A 21,969-nucleotide genomic window follows, 5' to 3' on the forward strand; every position below is an offset into this window, starting at 1 on the left:
AAACTTGCCCAGATTAATGAATGAAAACCAGGCAACCATTCAGGGCATCCATTCAGGAGACTGAAAGAACACCAGCTAGAATGAATTTCAAGAAGTCACCAAGGCATATAATAGTTAAACTATCCAACTTTGAGGAAAAGGAGAAAACCATGAGAGCATCTAGGGAAAAACAGGCAATCACATATAAAGGTACCCAAATAAGAATGTGCTCAGACCTATCAGCTGAAACTATGAAGAGGAGGAGAGAGTGGAGTAACATATTCCAAAAATTGAAGGAAAACAATGCAAACCCAAGTATACTCTACCCAGCCAAATTATTGATCAAGATAGATGGAGAAGTAAGAGTCTTCCCAGACATGGAAAAACTCAAAGAATATGTTAGAAGAAAGCCAGCCCTACAAAAGATCCTTGCCAACCCAGTATGGGCAGAAGAACAGCACTCACCAAGCATAAATAAGAGACCGCCACATAGAATAACCTCACCCAGAGGGCAACCAAGAGAAAACAGACTACAAGATAGCATTGGCTTAAGGATGGAAAGAAGAATGATACACACACACACACATACACACACATGCACAACACACAAATAAGAAAGGAAGGTAGGAAAACACTGAATACAAAAGGTATAAGATGACATCACAGAATCCGCGAGTGAAGATAATAGCCCTGAATATGAATGGACTGAACGCAGGCATTAGAAGACCTAGGCTAGCAGTCTGGCTTAGAAAATAAAACCCATCAATCTGCTGCCTACAGGAAACACATCTCAAGGCTACAGACAAAACTAGGCTGAGAACCAAAAGCTGGAGAAAGATACACCAAGCAAACAGCAATTCAAAAAAAGGTTGCAATCCTAATCTCAGATAAATTTGACTTGAAAGTGAAACCATAAAAAGAGATGAGGGGGGACACTACCCTGTTTCCCCCAAAATAAGACAGCGTATTATGTTAATTTTTGGATCCAAAGATGCGCTAGGTCTTATTTTCAGTGGATGTCTTATTTTTCCATGAAGAAGAATGCACTATACATTTATTGTTTATTGCTTTATTAAAAGAGACCTCACACTTTTCTGCTCTGGCTGCACTGCGGCCAACAGTGAACTGTGCGGTGGTGCCCGCCACTCGGGCCAGAGTCCAGAGTTACAGTAGCTTCGGGAGGCCTTATTTTCAGGGAGGTCTTATTTTCTGGGGGATGCCTTATATTTCAGCAAGAGGCAAAACTGTAAGTAGGTCTTATTTTCGGGGGATGTCTTACTTTTGGGGAAACAGGTATATAATTCTCAAGGGAACGGTAGACAAAGAACCACTAAGCATTGTAAACATATATTCCCTGAATGAGAGACCTGCTGAATACATCAACCAAACATTCCAAAAGGTAAAAAAAGAAATCACAGCCTCAACAATTATAATAGGCGACCTCAATACACTGCTCTCTGAGAAAGATAGATCACGGGGAAAGAAACAAGGAGGCTAGAGATCTAAACACTATAATTAGACAATTTGACCTGATAGATATTTCCAGAGCTTTTCATCCAAATGCCAAAAAAAAAAATCACATTCTTTTCAATCACGGATGGAACATATTTGAAGATAGACCACATGCTGGGGAATAAGGCAAATCTACATACATTTAAGCACATTGATATACAGATCTCTCTCTGACCACCATGCCATAAGTCTGGAAATCAACAAAAGGAAGACAAAGAAAACATGAGCAAACAATTGGAGATGAAAAACTATTTCAAAAGGCGTGTGTACAGGCTCAGATCATAGATGAAATGAGGAAATTTCTAGAAACCAATGAGAATGAGAATAAGACGTACCAAAACTAATGGGACACAGCAAAGGCAGTTATCAGAGGAAGTTTCATAGCAATACATGCACACCTGGAAAAGGAAGAGAGACTCATGATTGATATGCCGACACAAAATTTACAACTGCAGCAGAAATCAGGAGGGCAAGCCTACTAATAGCAAAATAAGAGAAATAATAAAAATCAGGGCTGAGATTCAGGAGAGGGAAAATAAGAAAATTATGGGAAAATGTTGCTAAAAGTTGGTTCTTTGAAAGGATAAACAGAATTGACAGATCACTGGCAAACTTAACCAAAGAAAGGAGGGAACAAGCTTCAAAAGCAAGAATGAGAAATGAGAGAGGGGACATTACAACAGACCCTAATGAAATCAAAAGGATAATTACACAGTACCACAAAGGTTTGTACTCCAATGAATTCAACGACTTGGAAGACATGGACAAATTCTTGGAAAAACAATTCCTCCCTAGAATATCCCCAAAGGATGTCAAGATTTTACATATGGAAAATCCGACAAGCTCCTCAAGGAGAGTATTGGAAGCAATATAGAAGTATGGCAGAGTGGCAGGATCCAAGATCAACAAACAGAACTCTATGTGACTGCTATACACATCAGATAAGACCACAAAAGAGTAGATAAAAAGGTGGTACCCTTAACAATAGCCAAGCACAAATTGAAATATCTAGGGATATACCTGACTATAAGAACAAAAGATCTTTATGACGAAAACTATAGAACACGATTACAAGAAACCAAGAGCGAACTCAACAAATGGAAGACTCAATATAGTAAAGATGTCAGTTCTGCCCAAGGTACTATATAAGTGTAATGCAATCCTGATACAATTACCCTCATCTTTCTATCCCCCCAAAATGGAAAAACTGATGACCAACTTCATATGGAGATGGAAGAAGCACAGAGGGAAGAAGCACACCAACCTGTGTGACCACGAGGTGTTGAAGGGATCAGGTATTAGGAATCAAAGAACAAAATGTCAAATCATTGTGAATGAGGGGAGTGCAGAGTGGAGACCCAAAGCTCCGTAAGCAACTGGACACCCACTTATGGAAGGGTGGTGGGGAGGAGATGAGCCAGTCAGGGTCCAGGGTAGCAACAACGAAACATACAACTTTCCTCAAGTTCTTAAATGCTTCCTCCCACTATCATGATTCCAATTGTACCTAACAATTCTGGCTAGATCAGAGAATGTACACTGGTACAGATAGGAACTGGACACACAGGGAATCCAGGACAGATGATCCCTTCAGGACCAGTGGTGAGAGTGGCGACACCTGGAGGGTGGAGGAAGGTGGGGTAGAAAAGGGGAACCAATTACAAGGATCTATTTATAATCTCCTCCCTGGGGGATGGACAACATAAACGTGGATGAAGGGAGACATCTGACAGTGTAAAATATGACAAAATAATAATAATTCAGAAATTATCAAGGGTTCATGAAGGAGCAGGGAGTGGGGAGAGAGGGGGGAAATGAGGATGTGATATCAAGGGCTCAATTAGGGAGCACATATTTTGAGAATGATGAAGGCAATGAATGTACCAATGTGCTTGACACAATGGATGTATGTATGGATTGTGATAAGAATTGTATGAACTGCCAATAAAATGATTTTTTTAAAAAAAGAAGAAGACAGTGGGAGGGCTTGTTTTACCAGACTTTAGCACATATTATACAGCCACAGTTGTCAAAACCGCTTGGTATTGGTATCATGACAGATACTCAGACCAATGGAAAATAGCTGACAACCCAGAAATAAAATCATCAGCATACAGGCAACTGATCTTTGATAAGGGTCCAAAAAATATCCAATGGGGAGCAGATGCCCTCTTCAACAAGTGGTGCTGGAAAAAAATGAATATCTACCTGCAGAAAAATGAAGCAAGACCCTTACCACACTCCATGCACAAGAATAAACTCAACGTGGATCACAGACCTTGAAGTAAAACCACAAACTCTTAGAGCCATCAGTGAAGGAATTGGGACCAACTTGCGAACTTTGCCACAGAGAATATATAGGCTATCAGAAATAGAGAAGGACGTAAACACAGAGGAGGCACAAATTGACAATTGGGATATACTGAAGACAAAACACCTGTGTACATTGAAATAATTCACCAAGAGAGTAATAAGAGAGCCCATGGACTGGGAAAACATCTTTATGAATGATACATCAGACAAAGGCCTTATTACTAAAATATAAATACTCTGCTAGCTTCCAAAAAGGAAAAAAACTAATTGTCCACTGAGGAGGTGGGCAAAGGATCTGAATAGAAGTTTCATAGGGGCAGAAATTCAAATGGCCAATAAACATGAGAAAATGTTCCCAATCTTTAGCCATCAGAGAAATGCAAATTAAAACAATGAGATACCACTCAACACCCTCAAAGATAGCCCAATTCAAAAAATCAGAAAGCAACAAGTGTTGGAGGGGCTGTGGGGAGACAGGAACTCTCATCCACTGCTGGTGGGACTGTAAGTACGTACAGCCACTATGGAAATCAATCTGGCGATACCTAAAACAGATGGAAATAGAGTTACCATATGACCCAGCAATCCCCCTACTGGGCATATACCCAGAAGAGGCAAGAAACAAACCACGAGCAGACATCTGTGCTCCAGTGTTCATCATGGCACAGTTCACAATCGCAAGGAGTTTCCATCAACTGACAAGTGGATTAAAAAACTGTGGTATATACATACAATGGAGCACTACACATCACCGAAAAGCAGTGATGAACACATGAAGCACATCGCTGCGTGGGTAGAACTGGAGGAAATGATGCTAAGCAAAGTAAGCCAAGCACAAAAGGAGTACAACATGAGTTCGCAGAGGTAAGCTTAAAGGACAAAAAAAAAGGTAAAGGGGCATAGGGAAAAAGCTACTGTATACAAACATTCCTGGGGTAAGGACCAGGTAGTATGGTAGGAGCCAAAACAAATCCAGGGATATATGTGGTAGTCAGCTAAAAAGGAGGGGGAGGGAAAGAAAAAGTAAAGAAATGGGTAGCAGGGGAACAGGCTACTAATCCACCCAAGGGGAGGGTATTGCTTATATCTCCACAGGGAAAGAGGGACCAGACCTCAACCCGGTGCTCCAAGATGTGAATGCAACATGGAGGCGTGGAGTAGGGAGCCAGTGGAGAGGTCTGAGGGGCTGGTCCCAATCCCAACTACTTGGACACCTGCCCCTCTCCCCAGAAGAATATATTTCAGAGGACAGCACTGAAGCTGCAGCTCAGGGAAAGGGACATATCTGATCAGAGCACATTGGAGCAAATGAAAGGGGAGGATGAGAGAGTGGAGCACATCCTGGCCCACCAAGCCTTGAGAACGATATTCCCACTCAAAGCAGCCAATCCACAGAGAAGACCATATGGCCAGTCCCACTATGAGACATGGCATACCTCATTGATCCATAACCCTACAGGGGACAACGCTGGAGACACAGTGTGGGAATTGCACTCAATCCGATCCCACCACAACGAGGCAAAACACTAAGGATGTGCAACAGAACAGCAAGGGAAACATAGCAACGAAGTCCCCAGGGAATACCAAAAATAGACTTTGGAGCCAGGGCTTGGCATTCCATCAGACTTGACCAGAAAACACTCCTGCAGGCCAACAAACAGTCCTTGAACTAACTACAAGCATTTCTTTTTTGTTGTCTTGTTGGGGTTTCTTTGGTTGTTTTTTTTTTTTTTTTTTTTTTGGTCATTGGCTTTTTGTTGTTTTTTCTTTTGTTGCTTGGTTTTGCTCTTTCTTGTTTCTGTGCGTGTTATTATCTCTGCAGGTCTGTCTCAATAAAATAGGCTGGATGAACAATCTGGAGAAGAAAACAACAGGACCGACATTTGCAGGGGGACATGGGAGAAGAGGAGGTGAGGGGAAAGGAAGGGGTGTTCACAAACCCAGGGACAAGGGAACAAGTGATCCAAATAGGTGGTGAGGAGTGAGTAGGAGGCCTGGTAGGGCATGACCAAGGGTAATGTAACCACGAGGAATTACTGAAACCCAAATGAAGGCTGAGCATGATAGTGGGACAAGGGGAAAGTCAAAGGAAATAAGAGGAAAGAACTAGGAGGCAAAGGACATATATAGAGATCTAAATAAAGGCATGTACATATGCAAATATATTTATATATGAGAATAGGGAACTAGATCTATGTGCATACATGTATAGGTTTAGTATTAAGGTAGCAGAGGGACATTGGGCCTCCACTCAAGTACTCCCTCAGTGCAAGAACACTTTGTTTTATTAAACTGGCATTCCATGATACCTTCCCAACGCAATTGCTGAAGACAAAGTGGGTGCATAAGCAAATGTGGTGAAGAAAACTGATGGTGCCCAGCTATCAAAAGATATAACATCTGGGGTCTTAAAGGCTTGAAGGTAAACAAGCGGCCACTCAGGTGAGAAGCAACAAAGTCCACATGGAAGAAGCACACCAGCCTGTGTGATCACGACGTACCGAAGGGATCAGTTATCAGTTACCAAAGAATATAAAAATCATATCATTGTGTTCTCATGTCCATGATACAATCACTGAAGACAAATGGGTGCATGAGCAAATGTGGTGAAGAAAGCTGATGGTGTCCCGCTCTCAAAAGATAGTGTCTGGGGTTTCAAAGGCTTGAAGGTAAACAAGCGGCCATCTAGCTCAGAAGCAACACAGCTCACATGGAAGAAGCACAGCTGCCTGTGTGATAATGAGGTGTTGAAGGGATCAGATATCAGTCATCAAAGAACAAAAAATTGTATCATTGTGAATGAGGGGGAGTGCAGAGTGGGGACTCAAAGCCCATCCGTAGTCAACTGGACATCCCCTTACAGAAGGGTCGCAGGGAGGAGATGAGCCAGTTAGGGTGCAGGGTAGCAACCAACATACAACTTTCCTATAGTTCCTAAATGCTTCCTCCCCTCACCCCCCACTATCATGATCCCAATTCTACCTTGCAAGTCTGGCTAAACCAGAGGATGTACACTGGTACAGAACTGAAAACACAGGGAATCCAGGGCGGATGATCCCTTCAGGATCAGTGGTGTGAGTGGCAATACTGGGAGGATAGAGGAAGGGTGAGTTGGAAAGGGGTAACCGATGACAAGGATCTACACGTGACCTCCTCCCTGGGGGACAGACAACAGAAGAGTGGGTGAAGGGAGACATCGGCCAGTGTAAGATACAACAAAATAATAATTTATAAATTGTCACGGGTTCATGAGGGAGGGGGAAGTGGAGAGGGAGGGGTAAAAATGAGGACCTGATGCCAGGGACTTAAGTGGAGAACAAATGTTTTGAGAATGATGAGGGAAATGAATGTACAAATGTGCTTTACACAACTGATGCATGTATGGACTGTGATAAGAGTTGTATGAGCCCCTAATACAATGATTAAAAAGAAAAAAAAAGAAACACATACAATTTTCCTCTCGTTCCTAAATCCTTCCTCTCCCCCACCCACTATCATGTTCCCAATTCTACCTTACAAATCTGGCTAGACCAGAGGATTTACACTGATACAGATAGGAACTGGAAACACAGGGAACCCAAGACAGATGATCTCTTCAGGAGCAGTGAAGAGTGACGATACCGGGAGAGTGGGGTGGAAAGGGGGAGCTGATTATAGGGATCTACATATAACCTCCTCCCTGGGGGATGGACGACAGAAAAGTAGGTGAAGGGAGACCTCGGACAGTGTAAGATATGACAAAATAATAATTTATAAATTATCAAGGGTTCATGAGGGAGGGGGGCATGAGGTGGGAGGGGGAAAGTGAGCAGCTGATGCCAGAGGCTTAAGTGGAGAGAAAATATTTTGAGAATGATGAGGGAAATAAATGTACAAATGTGTTTTACACAATTGATGTGAGCATGGATTGTGATAAGAGTTGTATGAGCCCACAATAAAATGATGGGGAAAAAAGTTTCAGTTCAAAACCCCTATATAAAATCATTATGAGAGGAAAAAAACATGTATGTAAATTTTGTTTCCAACACCAAAGATAAAGCTCAGACTCCAAAGACAAAGCACAGATTTATAGATACTAATAATGAAGGAAAAAAGAAAAAGAGGTATTTCACCATGACATAACTTATATGGAACTCCATTGTAAATCCGGACTACCTGTAGCATCCTCTAGGAGCAATAGAGGGTCTCCAGATTATGAGTTTCTTCCTGAATTTGTCTCTAAATCAAATTTACATGCAATGTAATTTACATCTAATGTCAATCAAATGTTTGTCTTAGGATAGTATCAACTTATTATGCATAAAACATTACTTGCTTACACATTCAAACATATTTAACAAAATACAGTAATAGTGTTTAATGCAGGTTACAAAGCAGCACCTGTTATTACAAACCATTTTAAATACTTTGGATTTTTAATATAATAGGCTTTATAGCAGTTGATTTGTAATTCAGTTCTTATGTTAAGCCAAATGTTCATAACCCAGTGACTGCCTGTTTACACAGGGACCTTTATATGGCACTTTTATGAGAGAGATGAGACTGTCTGGACTAGTTAAGATTTAGTCTCAGAAGCCCAAAGGGGCAGTTCCCCTCTGTCCTCAAGGGGAGCTATGAGTCACACTTGATTACAATGCAGTGGGTTTGGGGTTATATTCCAAATAAGAATTCTCCCGAGAATGAAGGGCTAGGAGCAGGATTAGTCCTATTTACCATCATCTCCAGTGATCATGTGTGCACTGATGTGTGCATACTGACTGGTGGTTTGTTGGAGAAAACAACATAAAAAATAACACTTTTACAGACAGTCCTCAGGTTATGAATGGCTGAGTTATACAAAACTCTACGTAAATTTTCATTCCTTTTGAAACACTACATGAACCCGTTCACAACAAATCCTTCACAATCACTGCTGCACATGTAGCTTTTAAATTACTGAAGGCTTCACACCCTTTTTACACCTATGCCAATCCAAGGAGCTCTGTAGTGCAGTGGTTATGCATTGGACTGCTGACCCCAAGCTCAGCACTTCAAACCCACCAGCTGCTGCTCAGGAGAAAGATAAGGCTATTTCAATGAAGAGTCTTGGAAACCCACTGGAGCAATTCTACCCTCTTCTTCAGGGTCCCTATGAGTTGGAATGACAGTGAGTGCACTGATTTTGGTTCTGATTCAGCAACAAATTCTACTCCATAGGCATTTAAGAGTGTAATTCCCTCCCAACCCTGGGACTGCCTGACTTACCCCCTAGATGTGCTCTCCAATTTTCCCTCTGACTTGAAGCCTGGTGGTCAGGGGTATGACCAATAAGCTGAAGTGTGGCTACTAACATGGGTTGTGGGTGAGCTGATCTAGGGTGAGATCAGTGTACACATACAGGCTACTGGACATACAAATCACAGGTCAGTCTAATGTTTCTCCTTCTCTTTTGGTGTGTGTGTGTGGTGGGTGATAAACCAAGAGGAACTGCTGCTGATGGAGCTGGAGAACATATCTAGAGCTTTATTTATTGATTTTAAAAGTTACAAATGGTAAAATAACTTTTAAAAATAAACCTTTATACATGGATATTTATATCCACAAACACAAAACAGGATACAGAATAATTTCCAACACTTATAAAGAACTCCTTTGTAATCAGACCTCCCCACCTCTAACCCCTGGAAACTATTGGTCTGTTCTGTTCTCAAATTTGTCTTTTCCAGAATGTCATAGAAATATAATCATATAGTTGATATATTTTTAACTAGGTTCTTTCCTTTATCATAATGTATGTATGTATCAATATAAAAAATATCAGGGTATGTAAAAAAAAACACTGCTACTAGTTCCAGTTCATACCTACATGGAGGTATTCTCAACAAAATGTGTTTAAACATGTCTGTGATTAGTGGATGGATGCAGACAAGTCCTCAGTAATATTCTTGTCTAACCTTGTTATAGTGCCTGCAAAGAAAGGGAGTTTTTGTGCCAATGGAAAAAATAATTTTGAGGTCAGGACTAAAAATTTTAACACAAGTCAAGTAAACATCTTCCCAACTCATTGAAGCTTTGAAACAAATTTATAGGAATGCTGCTCCACAGAAAATGATAGATTTTAGAGGTATCAGGTGTTTTAAGAAAGATCGAGATAAGTCAAAATCTCAAAGATAAGCCAAGACAGGGAAGACTGCTAACCGCAATGAAAAAGAAATGGTGATGTTCAGAACCTGGTGGAAGACCATAGAATTACCACTGATGCAATAGTTACTGAAGTTGGAATTTCACATGGTATAGCATTTTCAATCATAAGCAACATTTTGGTCTCAGCAAGATTTCAGCTCCCTCGATGCCAAAGTGTTTCACAAAGATCATCTAGCTCAAAGAACTGACCTACTCTTCAGTCTTTCAAGCAAGATCAAAGCTGATGAAAGCGATTTTATGAAATGGATTAGAACTGAGGATGAGTTTTGGATTTCCCACTATTGTTTGTTTAGACAATAAGGTCAAATGAAAACAATGATTTCTGAGATCACATAGGGACAGTTAAATTCATGGTAGAGACAGAAGGTTATGGAAACGGTTTTGGGGGTGCCTCAAGAGAAAATCTTGTTAGGTCTTCTCAAACTATACAGCATGATCATAGGAGTTTATGAATACATTTCAAGAAAACAGATAACTGCGTTGGTGAAGAAAAGGTCAAGAAAGTGGTACCAAGACATTTTTTTCCATCACAATAATGCAATGTTCATTCTTTGAAGTACCACAAGAACTTCATTGGGAAACCTTACTCCATCTATCCTACAGCCTTGATTATTTCCCCCCTTCAGACTTTTTTGTTCTTAAAGCTCAAAGAACATGGAAAAGGAACATAATGTTGAGGATGTTAAAACTGCTATTTTGATGTGACATAAATCAAAGGGCACAGAATTCCTCGGGGGAAGGGTTAAAAAGATGAAAACACTGCTTTCATCAGTGCTCAGACTTAGAGGGAGGTTATGTCAATAAACAGTAGCTTTATATTATGATCTTTGCTTAATAAGTTTTCTGATATTATAATCTTTTTTTACTTACCCTTTTATTTACCCATTTAAGGACATTTGGGTTTCTGCTTTTTGGTGATTATAAATAACACAACAAACAATCATGCAATCGTGCAAACTTTTGTGTGAGCATACATTTTCATTTCTCTAGAATAAATATCCTTAAGTGATACTACTGGGTTATCTGGCAAATGTATGTTTAACTTTTTCCAGAAAGTAACAAATTGCTTTCCAGAGAGGCTGTAACATTTTGCATTCACATTAACAATATATGTGAATCCAGTCTTTCTACATCCTTGTTTTCACTTGTTATTCTCATATACCTAGGGCTTTGAAAAGCCCTGGATTATTCAGTAATGAATATCCCAAATGGGTAAACATCTCAGATGAATGGAGACCAGAGTTGAGGTCTGTGGCTTTTGCTATTACATGCTACTTATGAAGCAAGAGGGCATGGCAAGCCTGGATTTATTGTTTGTTCAGAAACTAAATGGTGATTCAAGAATTATCTAGCTAAGGGTGCTAAAGCAAAGTGTAGTGAAGAAAGCATATGGTGCATGGCTATCAATGGGAATAATTTTGGAGTCTTAAAGACTTGTATTTAAACAAGAGGCCATCTAAGTGAGGAGTCAACTAAGTCCACATGGAAGAAGCACATCAGCTTCTGTAATCCAAAGATGGTCATTGCAAAATTTGAACATGGCGAGAAAAACATCAGAGCAAAAATTATGAACACCCAATTTGTGGAGGGCTAAGGTGGACAGTGAAAATGCAAAACCCACCTGCAGAGTATCTAGTCAAACTGAGCCGCTGGCAGATGCTCTAGCCAACAGCAATAGTCTCAAACAGCCTTACTATCAGACAGAGACCATTGTAACCTTGATTCTGCTGGATCGAACTTGACACTTGTCAAGTATCCTATAGACGTGACCTGAATCTGTTCTGGGTACAAGTATCTCTAATTGGTCCCATGTTAGAAATTTCTTCCCCAGCTTTTTGAATGTTGTTGGGGATCTTTTCCTTTATACACATTATTTGTCTTTTACCACCTTAGCATGATTTTGTTATTTTCTTCGGTTAGGTCTCCCGGCTGTGAAGCACAGGAGTAGATGCACAATACTGACACAAGGAAAATAGGGGTGGGGAGGTGGGTGTTAGGGAGGGAAAGGGGATTTCGGGAGTAAATAATGGAGGTGGGAGTCGGGGAGGGAGCACTAGAACGGATTCCGATTGCACAACTCATTTGAAAGGTAATTTAACCATGGTGGTATGGAGGGTGGAATCCTCTAAAATTGATGATGATTATACAATTCTCCTTGACATGACTGACCAAATGAACTACTGAATTGCATGATATGTAAATTATGTGCCAATAAAACTGCTGGAAAATTCTCTAGGCAGAAAACTTCACGTTTGGGATGCACTGTACACAATCAGTTCCCAGGGTAGCGGCGCGGTGGGGAGGGGCTTCTAGCATTTCATGGACTAGTTCTGTTCCTTTCATACCCTCTTCCCACGAACTTTTCGAAGCCTCTTCACACACAAGTTCTAAGAAACCATGTTTTGTAGGAGTTTATAGTTTTTTACAATTGAATTGGAAAAACTCTTAAAATATCTTTGTGATGCTTCATAATCCGCCTCTGAATCCTGATTAAGGGAAGTAGTGTATATGAGGTGCTGTTTGAACCTTCGACTGAGTCATTCACATAGGGCTGGCAATTGATAATGCCTGATGACCGGAATCTCAACTGAGGGTACAAACCAGGTGCCTACGGTTGATTCCTCTTGTGTCACAGTCTCAGTATGATTGGTCTTTTCATGGCAGCTGGCTTCCCACAGAGCCAGAGACCCAAGTCTCATCTGTTCCCTTTTTAATCTTCCTTTCTTCCATAAAATTCCTCTGATGCTATAGGAGTGCACTATGACGGGTATAGGCTTTTTCATATTATTATTTTTATGTGATATGTAGATCACTGTTAAAAGATATCCCCTTTCATTCAAGCCAGGGTTTTTCTATAACTATTTCCTGGTGATAAGCAAGGAAGAGACTCTGATATTGAACAAGAAAATTATAAAGTAACTCCCTTTTCCTAGCGTTATTCTTTAAAAATTTCAATAAGGCATTACTTGTGACTAAAGTTAAGCCCACATTACATGTGTGTGACAGTACATAAGGGTTGCTCTGTGACTTGAAAAAGAGCACCTTTCTCCATGTATTATAGATATAATTTCTGGTTTGAACCACCACTATATTGATAATATTTACAGTTGTATTCCATTTACCATGAATTATGCTATGAAAGTTCTAAGTTGTTTGGCAGTATCTCAAAACTGACTAAACATATTATATCCCAGGGCCCAGCAATTCTACTAAGTATATTACACAAAAGAAATTCATCTACATGTATGCCCAAAGACAAATAAGTTCAAAGAAGCATTACTTGATGTGACTTTAGGTTGTGAACAGGAAAATTTCCATCAACAGAATGGTGGCATAACCTTATAATGGAATTCTATACAGAATACACATAAAAATAAGTAAATTTCTGTCACATGCAATAATGAATAGAGCACCTACACATGAAAAAGTGCATAATGTTGTTAAATGCCCTTGACTCCATTTTCACTCAGACTATTTTATATGAGATAAGGGAACTGCTTAATAGGATATCATCTTCATAGAAGCAGATTGGACTTTTCCTGGCAGCTGGCTTCCCAGAGAGCCAGATACAAGAAAGACCTGTCTTTCTCGTACAGAGTGTCCAGATGGTTAGTAGCTGAACATGTAGTCATTATGCAACCAGGGCTCCTTTTATGTATTGTATTTTTAAACATATAGTTTTATAATAAGCAAAAACTAATTTTTCATGTTAGAAGCCAGTATTAGAAAAAAAAAGAAGCCAGTATTATGGTTAACTGACTAGGTAACAACAAATTTTTACTTCATATTGCAATGAGAAATACAGATCACATCTCCATGGATAACTGCTAGTCGGCCAAATGTTTATTACTCATTCACAATAAGATACATATTAAAATAAGAAAGTTAAAATGATTATAGTAGTTTGAGAGAGAGGATGTTTATCAGCTTGAATATTTTAAAATTTGGCTTATTTTTAATGATGTTTGTCATTTGTCTAGTAAGTCATTTTTGGTATTATGTAGGTTAGCAAACAGTAGGTAAATATATGGTATAGTACCTTAAACTATGGCATATTAATATACTTCTAGTGTATACGATTTACTAATACCGGTTTTTACCCCAAAAAAGCCATACCATTCAATATATTCCCAGTTTTTCCTTGTGAGTTTTCTCATGGACAATGAGGTTTGACTTACAACCGAAAAATTTTCCACATTCTTTACATTCATATGGTTTCTCTCCTGTGTGAGTTTTCTGATGACGGATGAGGTTTGACTTCCTACTAAAGGCTTTCCCACACTGAGGACACCCATTGGATCTCTCTCCAGTGTGGATTCGCTGATGAACAGTGAGGATTGCCTTCTGGCGAAAAGACTTTCCACATTCATTACAAACATAGGGTTTTTCTCCTGTATGAATTCTTTGATGGAGAGTGAGGGTTGTCTTTTGGCAGAAGGATTTTCCACATTCAGTACAAATATAAGGTTTTTCTCCTGTGTGAGTTCTCTGATGTACAGTGAGGGTTGTCTTCTGGATAAAAGCCTTCCCGCATTCATTACATTGATATGGTTTCTCTCCAGTGTGAGTTCTCTGATGATCAATAAGGTATGACTTCTTTCTAAAGGCACTCCCACATTGAGTACATTCATAGGCTTTCTCCCCTGTATGTGTTTTGTGATGTCTGGTGAGTGTTGCTTTCTGACGGAATGACTTCCCACAATCAATGCAAATATAGGGTTTCCCCTCTAGATGTGTTTTCTCATGAAGTGACAGAGCTGTCTTCTGACGGAAGGCCTTTCCACATTGACTACAAACATAAGGTTTCTCACCTGTGTGAATTCTCTGGTGTTCAATGAGGTAAGACTTCCTCCTAAAACCATTCCCACAGTGAGGACATTGAAAGGGTTTCTCCTCTGCTTGAGATATCTCATGCATTACAAAAACAGATTTCCTACGTAAGTATTTTCCATATTTGCTGTAAGAACAGGGCTTCTTTTCCATAAGAGTTTGTGGATGGACACCAGTATTTGACTTTTGGATGAAGGCTATTCCGTCTTTCTCATATTCAAATGGTCTTTCGCCTCTGTGAACTCCAGTATGAGTGAATAACATTCCTTCCATAAGGAAGGATTCTTCATATTCATTATTTGCAAATAGTTGCTCTGGAATGTAGCCTTTCTGATGCTGAATAAGCTCTTGTTTACAATTGAGATTTTTCTCTGTTTGCTTATGGAGAGTCAGCATAGGATGAATTTTCTCATGCTTAGTATTGAAGAGTGATTTCTCCCATCCTTTACTCTCACCAAACTTCTCTCTTATAGGGTTTAGATTCCGAATGGCTAATTCTGAAATATTTTTCAAAACTCTCCCATTCATTTTATATTTACATAGTGTTTTTGAAATTTGGTTCTTGCCTGGAATAAATGTTTTCCCATAAATATTGCTTCTTTCTTTAATTAAGTTTTTGTGGTTAATGAATATATCCGATCTGGAATGTTTGTCTTGGTATTCTTTGAACTTCACTATAACTTCTCCAGCTATCCCATCATCTCCTAGAAAAGAATAAGTGAAGAACACTGTGAACTTTCATATATCTGCTATATACTAGATTTAAATATAACCAAACTGTGGAATTACATAACACCTATGTCTAGGTGTTATAATGTACAAAAAGACCAAAAGGAACCATGTCTTGGTAGGAGGAAAAGCAAAAAACATTAACACAGGACTTGTTTCACTGTTAAACAATGGGAAATTGGCATATGCAAAAACAAAAACCCGTTTTTGCTATATAATTTATATTGAGAACATAAACACGAAAGACAAATAAGCATAAAACCAACAATGATAAAAGCAGAGTTGTTTCTAAGATGGTAAGATTCGTATAACAATAAACAGTAAGCAATATGATAAAATTGTTCAAGTGCAATGATCACCTATACATTTATCTCTTAATTCTTAAGTATCTCATTAAGATGCTTCCACTAGTTTCTTTTTCATTTCTATTCAGCCAATCCATGGCAAATAAATTTTCTCAGCAGCTTGTTTCTTAGTACTTAGGGAAACACTACTAAAAAATAGGTCTTAATTCTCCATAAAGCTATGGTTTATTTTCTCTTGAGAAGGAAAAATTAGGAAAACATTTTCCCATTAGGAATATAATGTAAACCAGAGGGCAAGCATCCTTCCAACACAAGTAATAATTGTAGATCCTGATTGTTGCAACCACCAATTAGAGTAGGTTGCCTTCCTGAGAACTTCAAACACCTTCAGGAACATATTATGACCCAATTTTTACAAAAGCATTCATGTAGTTTTTCTTCTGTTCGATGTCTTAATTGGTCTGAAATTGGGATATAATTATGGACTGCATCAATTATTCCAGTAAATATTCTAACAACCTGCTATTTTTACATAAATACTGTATATAAAATGTTATTTTTTATAATATTGATTTGAAAATTAAAATTTATACTCTTAGAAGTATTTTATTGAGCCCAGCTGGTGTAGTGGTTACATATTGGGCTACAAGGTTAGTAGTTTGAAAACACCAGCTACTCTCAAGAAGAAAGACAAGGCTTTCTACTCTCATAAAGAATTAGTCTCAAAAACTCCCAGAGGCAATTCTGTCCTGTTCTATTGGGTTGCTATGAGTTGGAATTGACTCAACGGGAGTGAATTTATATCCTTTGAATTCTTCTGTTTTTACATTAATGCATTGTTATTCCAGGTGAAGAGATGTAAATGCCGAGGAAATGATTTCTGAATGGATGAGAAAGATGTCTTCCTTGCATGCTATCACAGACAATCAATGAGGTAAACTCTTAAATATTTAGTCTCTGTAACAAATTAGATGGGAAAAGTAAAAGGAGGGCTTCACACTGGTTCAGTTATAGCTAATGAAGCAAAAATCAGAATAGATCCAAATTTAAACATTTTTAAAAAAAATAAATTTAAACATTTTTAGTGATGAGGAGTAATAACCAGAACAGGAAAAATTATAAGGTGAAGTCTTGGGTTAGGTGACTTGGAAGAGGCATAGGGAGCCCTTGGAGGATTCTGATGCTGGCGAGTAATTATTACTAGGATAGGTCGGTTGGCATCTTTGAACTAGGTCGTGCTGTTTCCCACTCTTTGGATGCTATGTATTCATGAACACTGGCCCTGTTTTTAAAGACTCAAGGTTTTAGCAGGGCATTCACTTGCAATTTTCTCTATTCTGGTTATCATTCTAGTTCACTTACATTTTACAAATACATTCTAGTTTTACTTCTTTGGCCACAATTGATCCAGGAAAAACAGGTCCAAAGCCTTGAGTAAAGAGAGGACCTTATTTGGGGGGAATTTTCCAGATAGGAAAAGAAGCCTCAGATAAAAACAATGTTTAAATGGGTAGCAAATTGAGATTATATCTGAGTTTCCGTTTGTTCATGGTTACAGACAGTAGAATGGGAATGTGTGTGGTGCGGGGTAAGGGTAAACATGATCCAGTGTAGTCAAGGAACATTTTATAGAGTAAGTAAAACATGATCTGTTAACTAAAGAATATGTAGTATCTATGACAAACATATAATATCTGAAATAATAGAAGAATAAAACCAATTGTATGGTATACTGTAGGAAATGCCAACATACAGAGATTAGCAAATTCTTTGTCACTGAAATACATCTGAAATTACCAGAGAGGGTTTATTCTGTAAGCCCTTGAAACAGAAAATATCTAAATAGTATTTACTAATAATATATTGTTAGTATCAAATGAAAGAACTGGGAAAATTTATGGCAAATCCAAACAGTAAATACAGCACTAGATACATGTAATAATATGACTCTTGTTTTGGAATATGTCAGTGGCAATGAGATTGTTTAAGTATCAGAAGAAAAGGATATTGCAATAAAAAGGTTAATATTAAAATAACAACTAGTACTTATAATATTGCTAACCAAAAGGGTGAGATAATTTAGTGATGTTTCTCTTTAGGTATATTAAAATAAATCACTAGAGTGCAAGTGGGAAAAATAAGCTGAACATATCCATCTGAAAGTTATATAAACAAATCATAACTGGAAAATAGGTTATTGCACGTGGGCGTATTAGGTTTTTATAAAGAATGGAAGAACATTCCGTTAAGGACACCACAGAAAGACACCAAGGAGAGCCTAATGAAACAAAATTCATTTCTTCAACCAATATTCATGTCTTGACCAAGAGAAAGTGATGGGGGAAAAGCACTCAGAGGTAAAGAATGAGAATGAGTGTCCCTATGCAGGCCATGGTTTGTCAAACCAACAACGATGTCTGCGGGACCTAACAACGCAGCATGGTATGAAGCACAAGCTTGCTGGGAAGAAATGAGGATTCTAAAGTTATCATTTGGCCTAAGGCATATGGATTTTAAAATCTGTCTACAGGTCTTGTGGTAAAATGAGATATGAAACTGAATATAGAAAACAAATAAAAGAATCGACGAATCTTTCTGAAAACTAAGGAAAATATAAACTGGATGAGATTTTCCTTTTTATTTTTTAATATATCTTAAAATTCCTAAATATAGAAATTTAAGACAGAGAACTGAAATGGTGAAAGGAAGCTCTAAAGAGACACAGTATATCACTATTATAAATGAAAACAATAGAGAAAGAGAACATCCACTTTGATCTTTCATTTCTTTCCTTTTTAATGACCTTTTTCTTTCTTCATGAATGATGTTCTTCATGTCTTCCCACAGCTCCTCAGGAGTTCTGTCATTAGTGTTCGATGCATCAAATCTATTCTTGATGTTCTGGAAATTCAGGTGGGATTGACTCAAGGTTGTATTTTAGCTCTTGTGGATTTGCCTTCATTTTCTTCAGCTTTATCCTGAACTTATATATGAGCAATTGATGGTCTGTTCCACAGTCAGCCCTGGTCTGGTTTTAGTCGCTGATATTGAGCTGCTCCATCATTTCATCAATTTGATTTCTGTGTATTCTATCTGGAGAAGTACTGTGCATAATAGCTTTTTGTGTTGTTGAAAAAAAATCTATTTGCTATAACCTCGTCGTGGGTTTTGCAAAATTCTATCATGTGATCTCTAGCTTCATTTCTATCACTAAGATCACATTTTCCAATTACTGCTCCTTTTTGTTTCCACCTTTTGCTTTAATTATTCAATTAATTGCCAATAATTGTCAATGCACCTTGATGGTATGTTTGACCAGTTTCTGACTGATGTTGGTAGAATTATTCAATTTCGTCAACATTAACTTTTGTGGTTTGTGCACATTATTGAATAATAGTTGTATTCACTGAATTTCCTTGAAGGCGGATAGAAACAATCCTATCACAAACATTCATTTGGCAATGAATGCCATGCCATCCCTCTTGATTGTATGAATCCCTGCATCGTGTATCATGGGATTTTCTATCTCAAAATCACCAATACCAGAGTCCATTTCATTTCACTAATGCCTAAGATAGCAATCTTTATGCATTTCATTTTTTGACCAGTTCCAATTTTCCTAGGTTCCTATTTCCACACATTCCACGTTCCAATCATTAGCAGCTTTTAGCCACTATTTTTCCTTACCATGAGGCATGCGCAATCAGCCAATTAAGATGCCGACGACTCTAGTCCCACAGGCTTTACCCTCCTCATGTCACCATGACTGACTCCACTCCACGAAATCATCTCCTCAGTCACATTTCAAGGGCCCTCGGACCCGAGGGGACCGTCTTCCGGCACGATCTCGGACTATGTCCTGCTTCCATTTGTCACACCTTCAGTATTGACGGTGTTTCTAACTATGCAGACGGTTTTCAGTGGCTCTTTCCTCTGAAGTGGGGAGCCGAGTCCTTCTTTGCTGTCTGTTCTAAGTCTGGAAACTCTATGCAAACCTGTTTGCTCTGGTGACCCTACTGGCTTTTTAAATACCAGTGACACAGGTTCCAGCACTAAAACAACACACCAGCCATCACAGTATGACACACTGACAGACAAGCGGTGGACTCGGGACTGGATATCTAGTTAATAATGGAAATGTGGTACACGGTACCCGTGGGGAGAGAGTGCCATACAAATAAGGTATATGGAACCCTGATTTTGCCATTGCGCCAATCTCAAAATGAGCCATCTGGGAAGTGAAGAAGGGATTTCACTACCATCAAAGAAGAACAGCCAGAAGAGGAGCCTGTCCTTTGGACTTGAGTTGATGTGCGAAATCTCTTTGATTCAAGAAAGATCTGTGATGCTAAAGATGGCAAGGGGCAACAGCAAAGAAGTGGTGGCAGCAGAAGCAACAGAACCTAGACCGGCACAAGAAAGAGTAGTGGGCTTCCCAGCCCATGAAGCAAGAAAGCTAACTGTCTTCTGGGAACATGCGTGCTGATGGAATGGGGTGCCTCTAGTATTGCTAGGTGTCTTCAAGGTGGCTCCAACTCAGCCACTGCATGTATAACCGAACAAAGCACTGCCTGATCTTGTGCCACGCTCACAATTATTGCTATGTCTGAGCCCATTGTTGCACCCACTCAGTCGATTCTTCTCACTGAGGATCTTCCTCTAATTAGTCACTGTCAGTAGAGGTAAGAGAACCTTGTAACAAATTCCCAAGCAGGATAAGGGTCAGGAAGCTGGGCTTGGGTATGCCAGTGGGCATAGGTGAAAAGAAGCCGTCTTGCGAAAAGCTGATCATTCCTGAAGCTCAATTGCCAGCTATTACTTCCCTACTAAAGCTATTAGGTGAGTATGGTTCATCGGTTGCGGGTGGCCACTGCAACGATTTATCAAAGCCAGCAGAGAAGGAGAGTGCACTACTGGAGGGGCGGTTGGTGTCAGAGCTGGTAGAAAAGTTGGCAGGTGGAAACATGCTTCTGCTTCACTGGAATCAGTTTGGGGCTGTTGATTTTGTTGATTTCCCCCCCTTGTAAGCAAAGTGAGATCCTGCCAGTTTGATATTGAGTAAAATTCTGTCACCTCAGCAAATTTTAAAGAATTGGCACCAATCTTTAAGAGTAATCACTTTATTTTAAACAACCACACACAGGGAAAAAGAAAGTTTCACTTTAGTTCTTAATAAACCAGAAAGACACCTGCCCCTCTGCCCAGAAGAATTTATTTCAAAGGACCACATTGAATCTGCAGCTCTGGGAGAGGGACATATCTGATTGGAGCACACGGGAGCAAATGAAGGTGGAGGAGGAGGGAGTGGAGCACATCCTGGCCCTCCAGGCCTTAAGGATGATGTTCCAGATTAGAGAAGCCAGTCCACAGAGAGGACCACATGGCCGTCAGACATTAATTTGGAAATTATCAAGGTTTCATGAGGGAGGGGTAAGTGGAAGGGAGGGGAAAAATGAGGAGCTGATGCCAGGGGCTTAGGTGGAGAGCAAATGTTTTGAGAATGATGAGGGCAATGAATGTACAAATGTGCTTTACACAATCGATGTATATATGGATTGCATTAAGAGTTGTATGAGCTCCTAATAAAATGATTTTTAAGATATAAATAAAAATAAACCAGAAAAAAATCACTTATTTTATTAAATCTTCCACCTTAAGTACATATTTTTAAATATTCTGTGTACATTAAGAAGGGCACATAATTGGGCATCCACTTAAGTACTCCCTCAAGACAAGAGCACTTTGTTCTAATAACTTGGCATTCTGTGATGCTCACCTTCCCCTTATGATCATTGAAGACAAAATGGGTGCATCAGCAAATGTGGTGAAGAAAGCTGATGGTGCTCGGCTATCAAAAGATATACCGTCTGGGGTCTTAAAGGCTTGAAGATATACAAGTGGTGATCTAGCTGAGGAGCAACAAAGCCCACATGGAAGAAGCATACCAGCCTGTGTGATCATGAGGTATTGATGGGATCAGGTATCAGGCATCAAAGACACAGAAAAAAAATCATATCATTGTGAATGAGGGAGAGTATGAAGTGGAGACCCAAAACTCATCTGTAGACAATTGGATATCCCCTTACAGAAGGGTCACAAGGAAGAGATGAGCCAGTCA

The 21,969-nt window shown here is 39.2% G+C and overlaps 1 protein-coding gene across 4 annotated transcripts in view; it reads right to left on the reverse strand.

Moving 5' to 3' along the window:
• The window catches only part of LOC142432061 (uncharacterized), a 78,292-nt gene that overhangs the window by 41,156 nt on the left and 15,167 nt on the right, over positions 1-21,969 (reverse strand). The window contains exon 5 of one of the 4 annotated variants that reach the window (XM_075537129.1): positions 14,126-15,521. In XM_075537129.1, coding sequence (XP_075393244.1) covers positions 14,126-15,521 — 1,396 coding nt within the window. Of the gene's footprint in view, positions 1-8,982; positions 15,522-21,969 lie in introns of those variants that run through there. The other 3 variants (XM_075537127.1, XM_075537128.1, XM_075537126.1) reach the window with 3 other exon arrangements.

The sequence above is a fragment of the Tenrec ecaudatus genome, chromosome 18 (genome assembly GCF_050624435.1).
Source record: "Tenrec ecaudatus isolate mTenEca1 chromosome 18, mTenEca1.hap1, whole genome shotgun sequence".
Classification (NCBI taxonomy): Eukaryota; Metazoa; Chordata; class Mammalia; order Afrosoricida; family Tenrecidae; genus Tenrec; species Tenrec ecaudatus.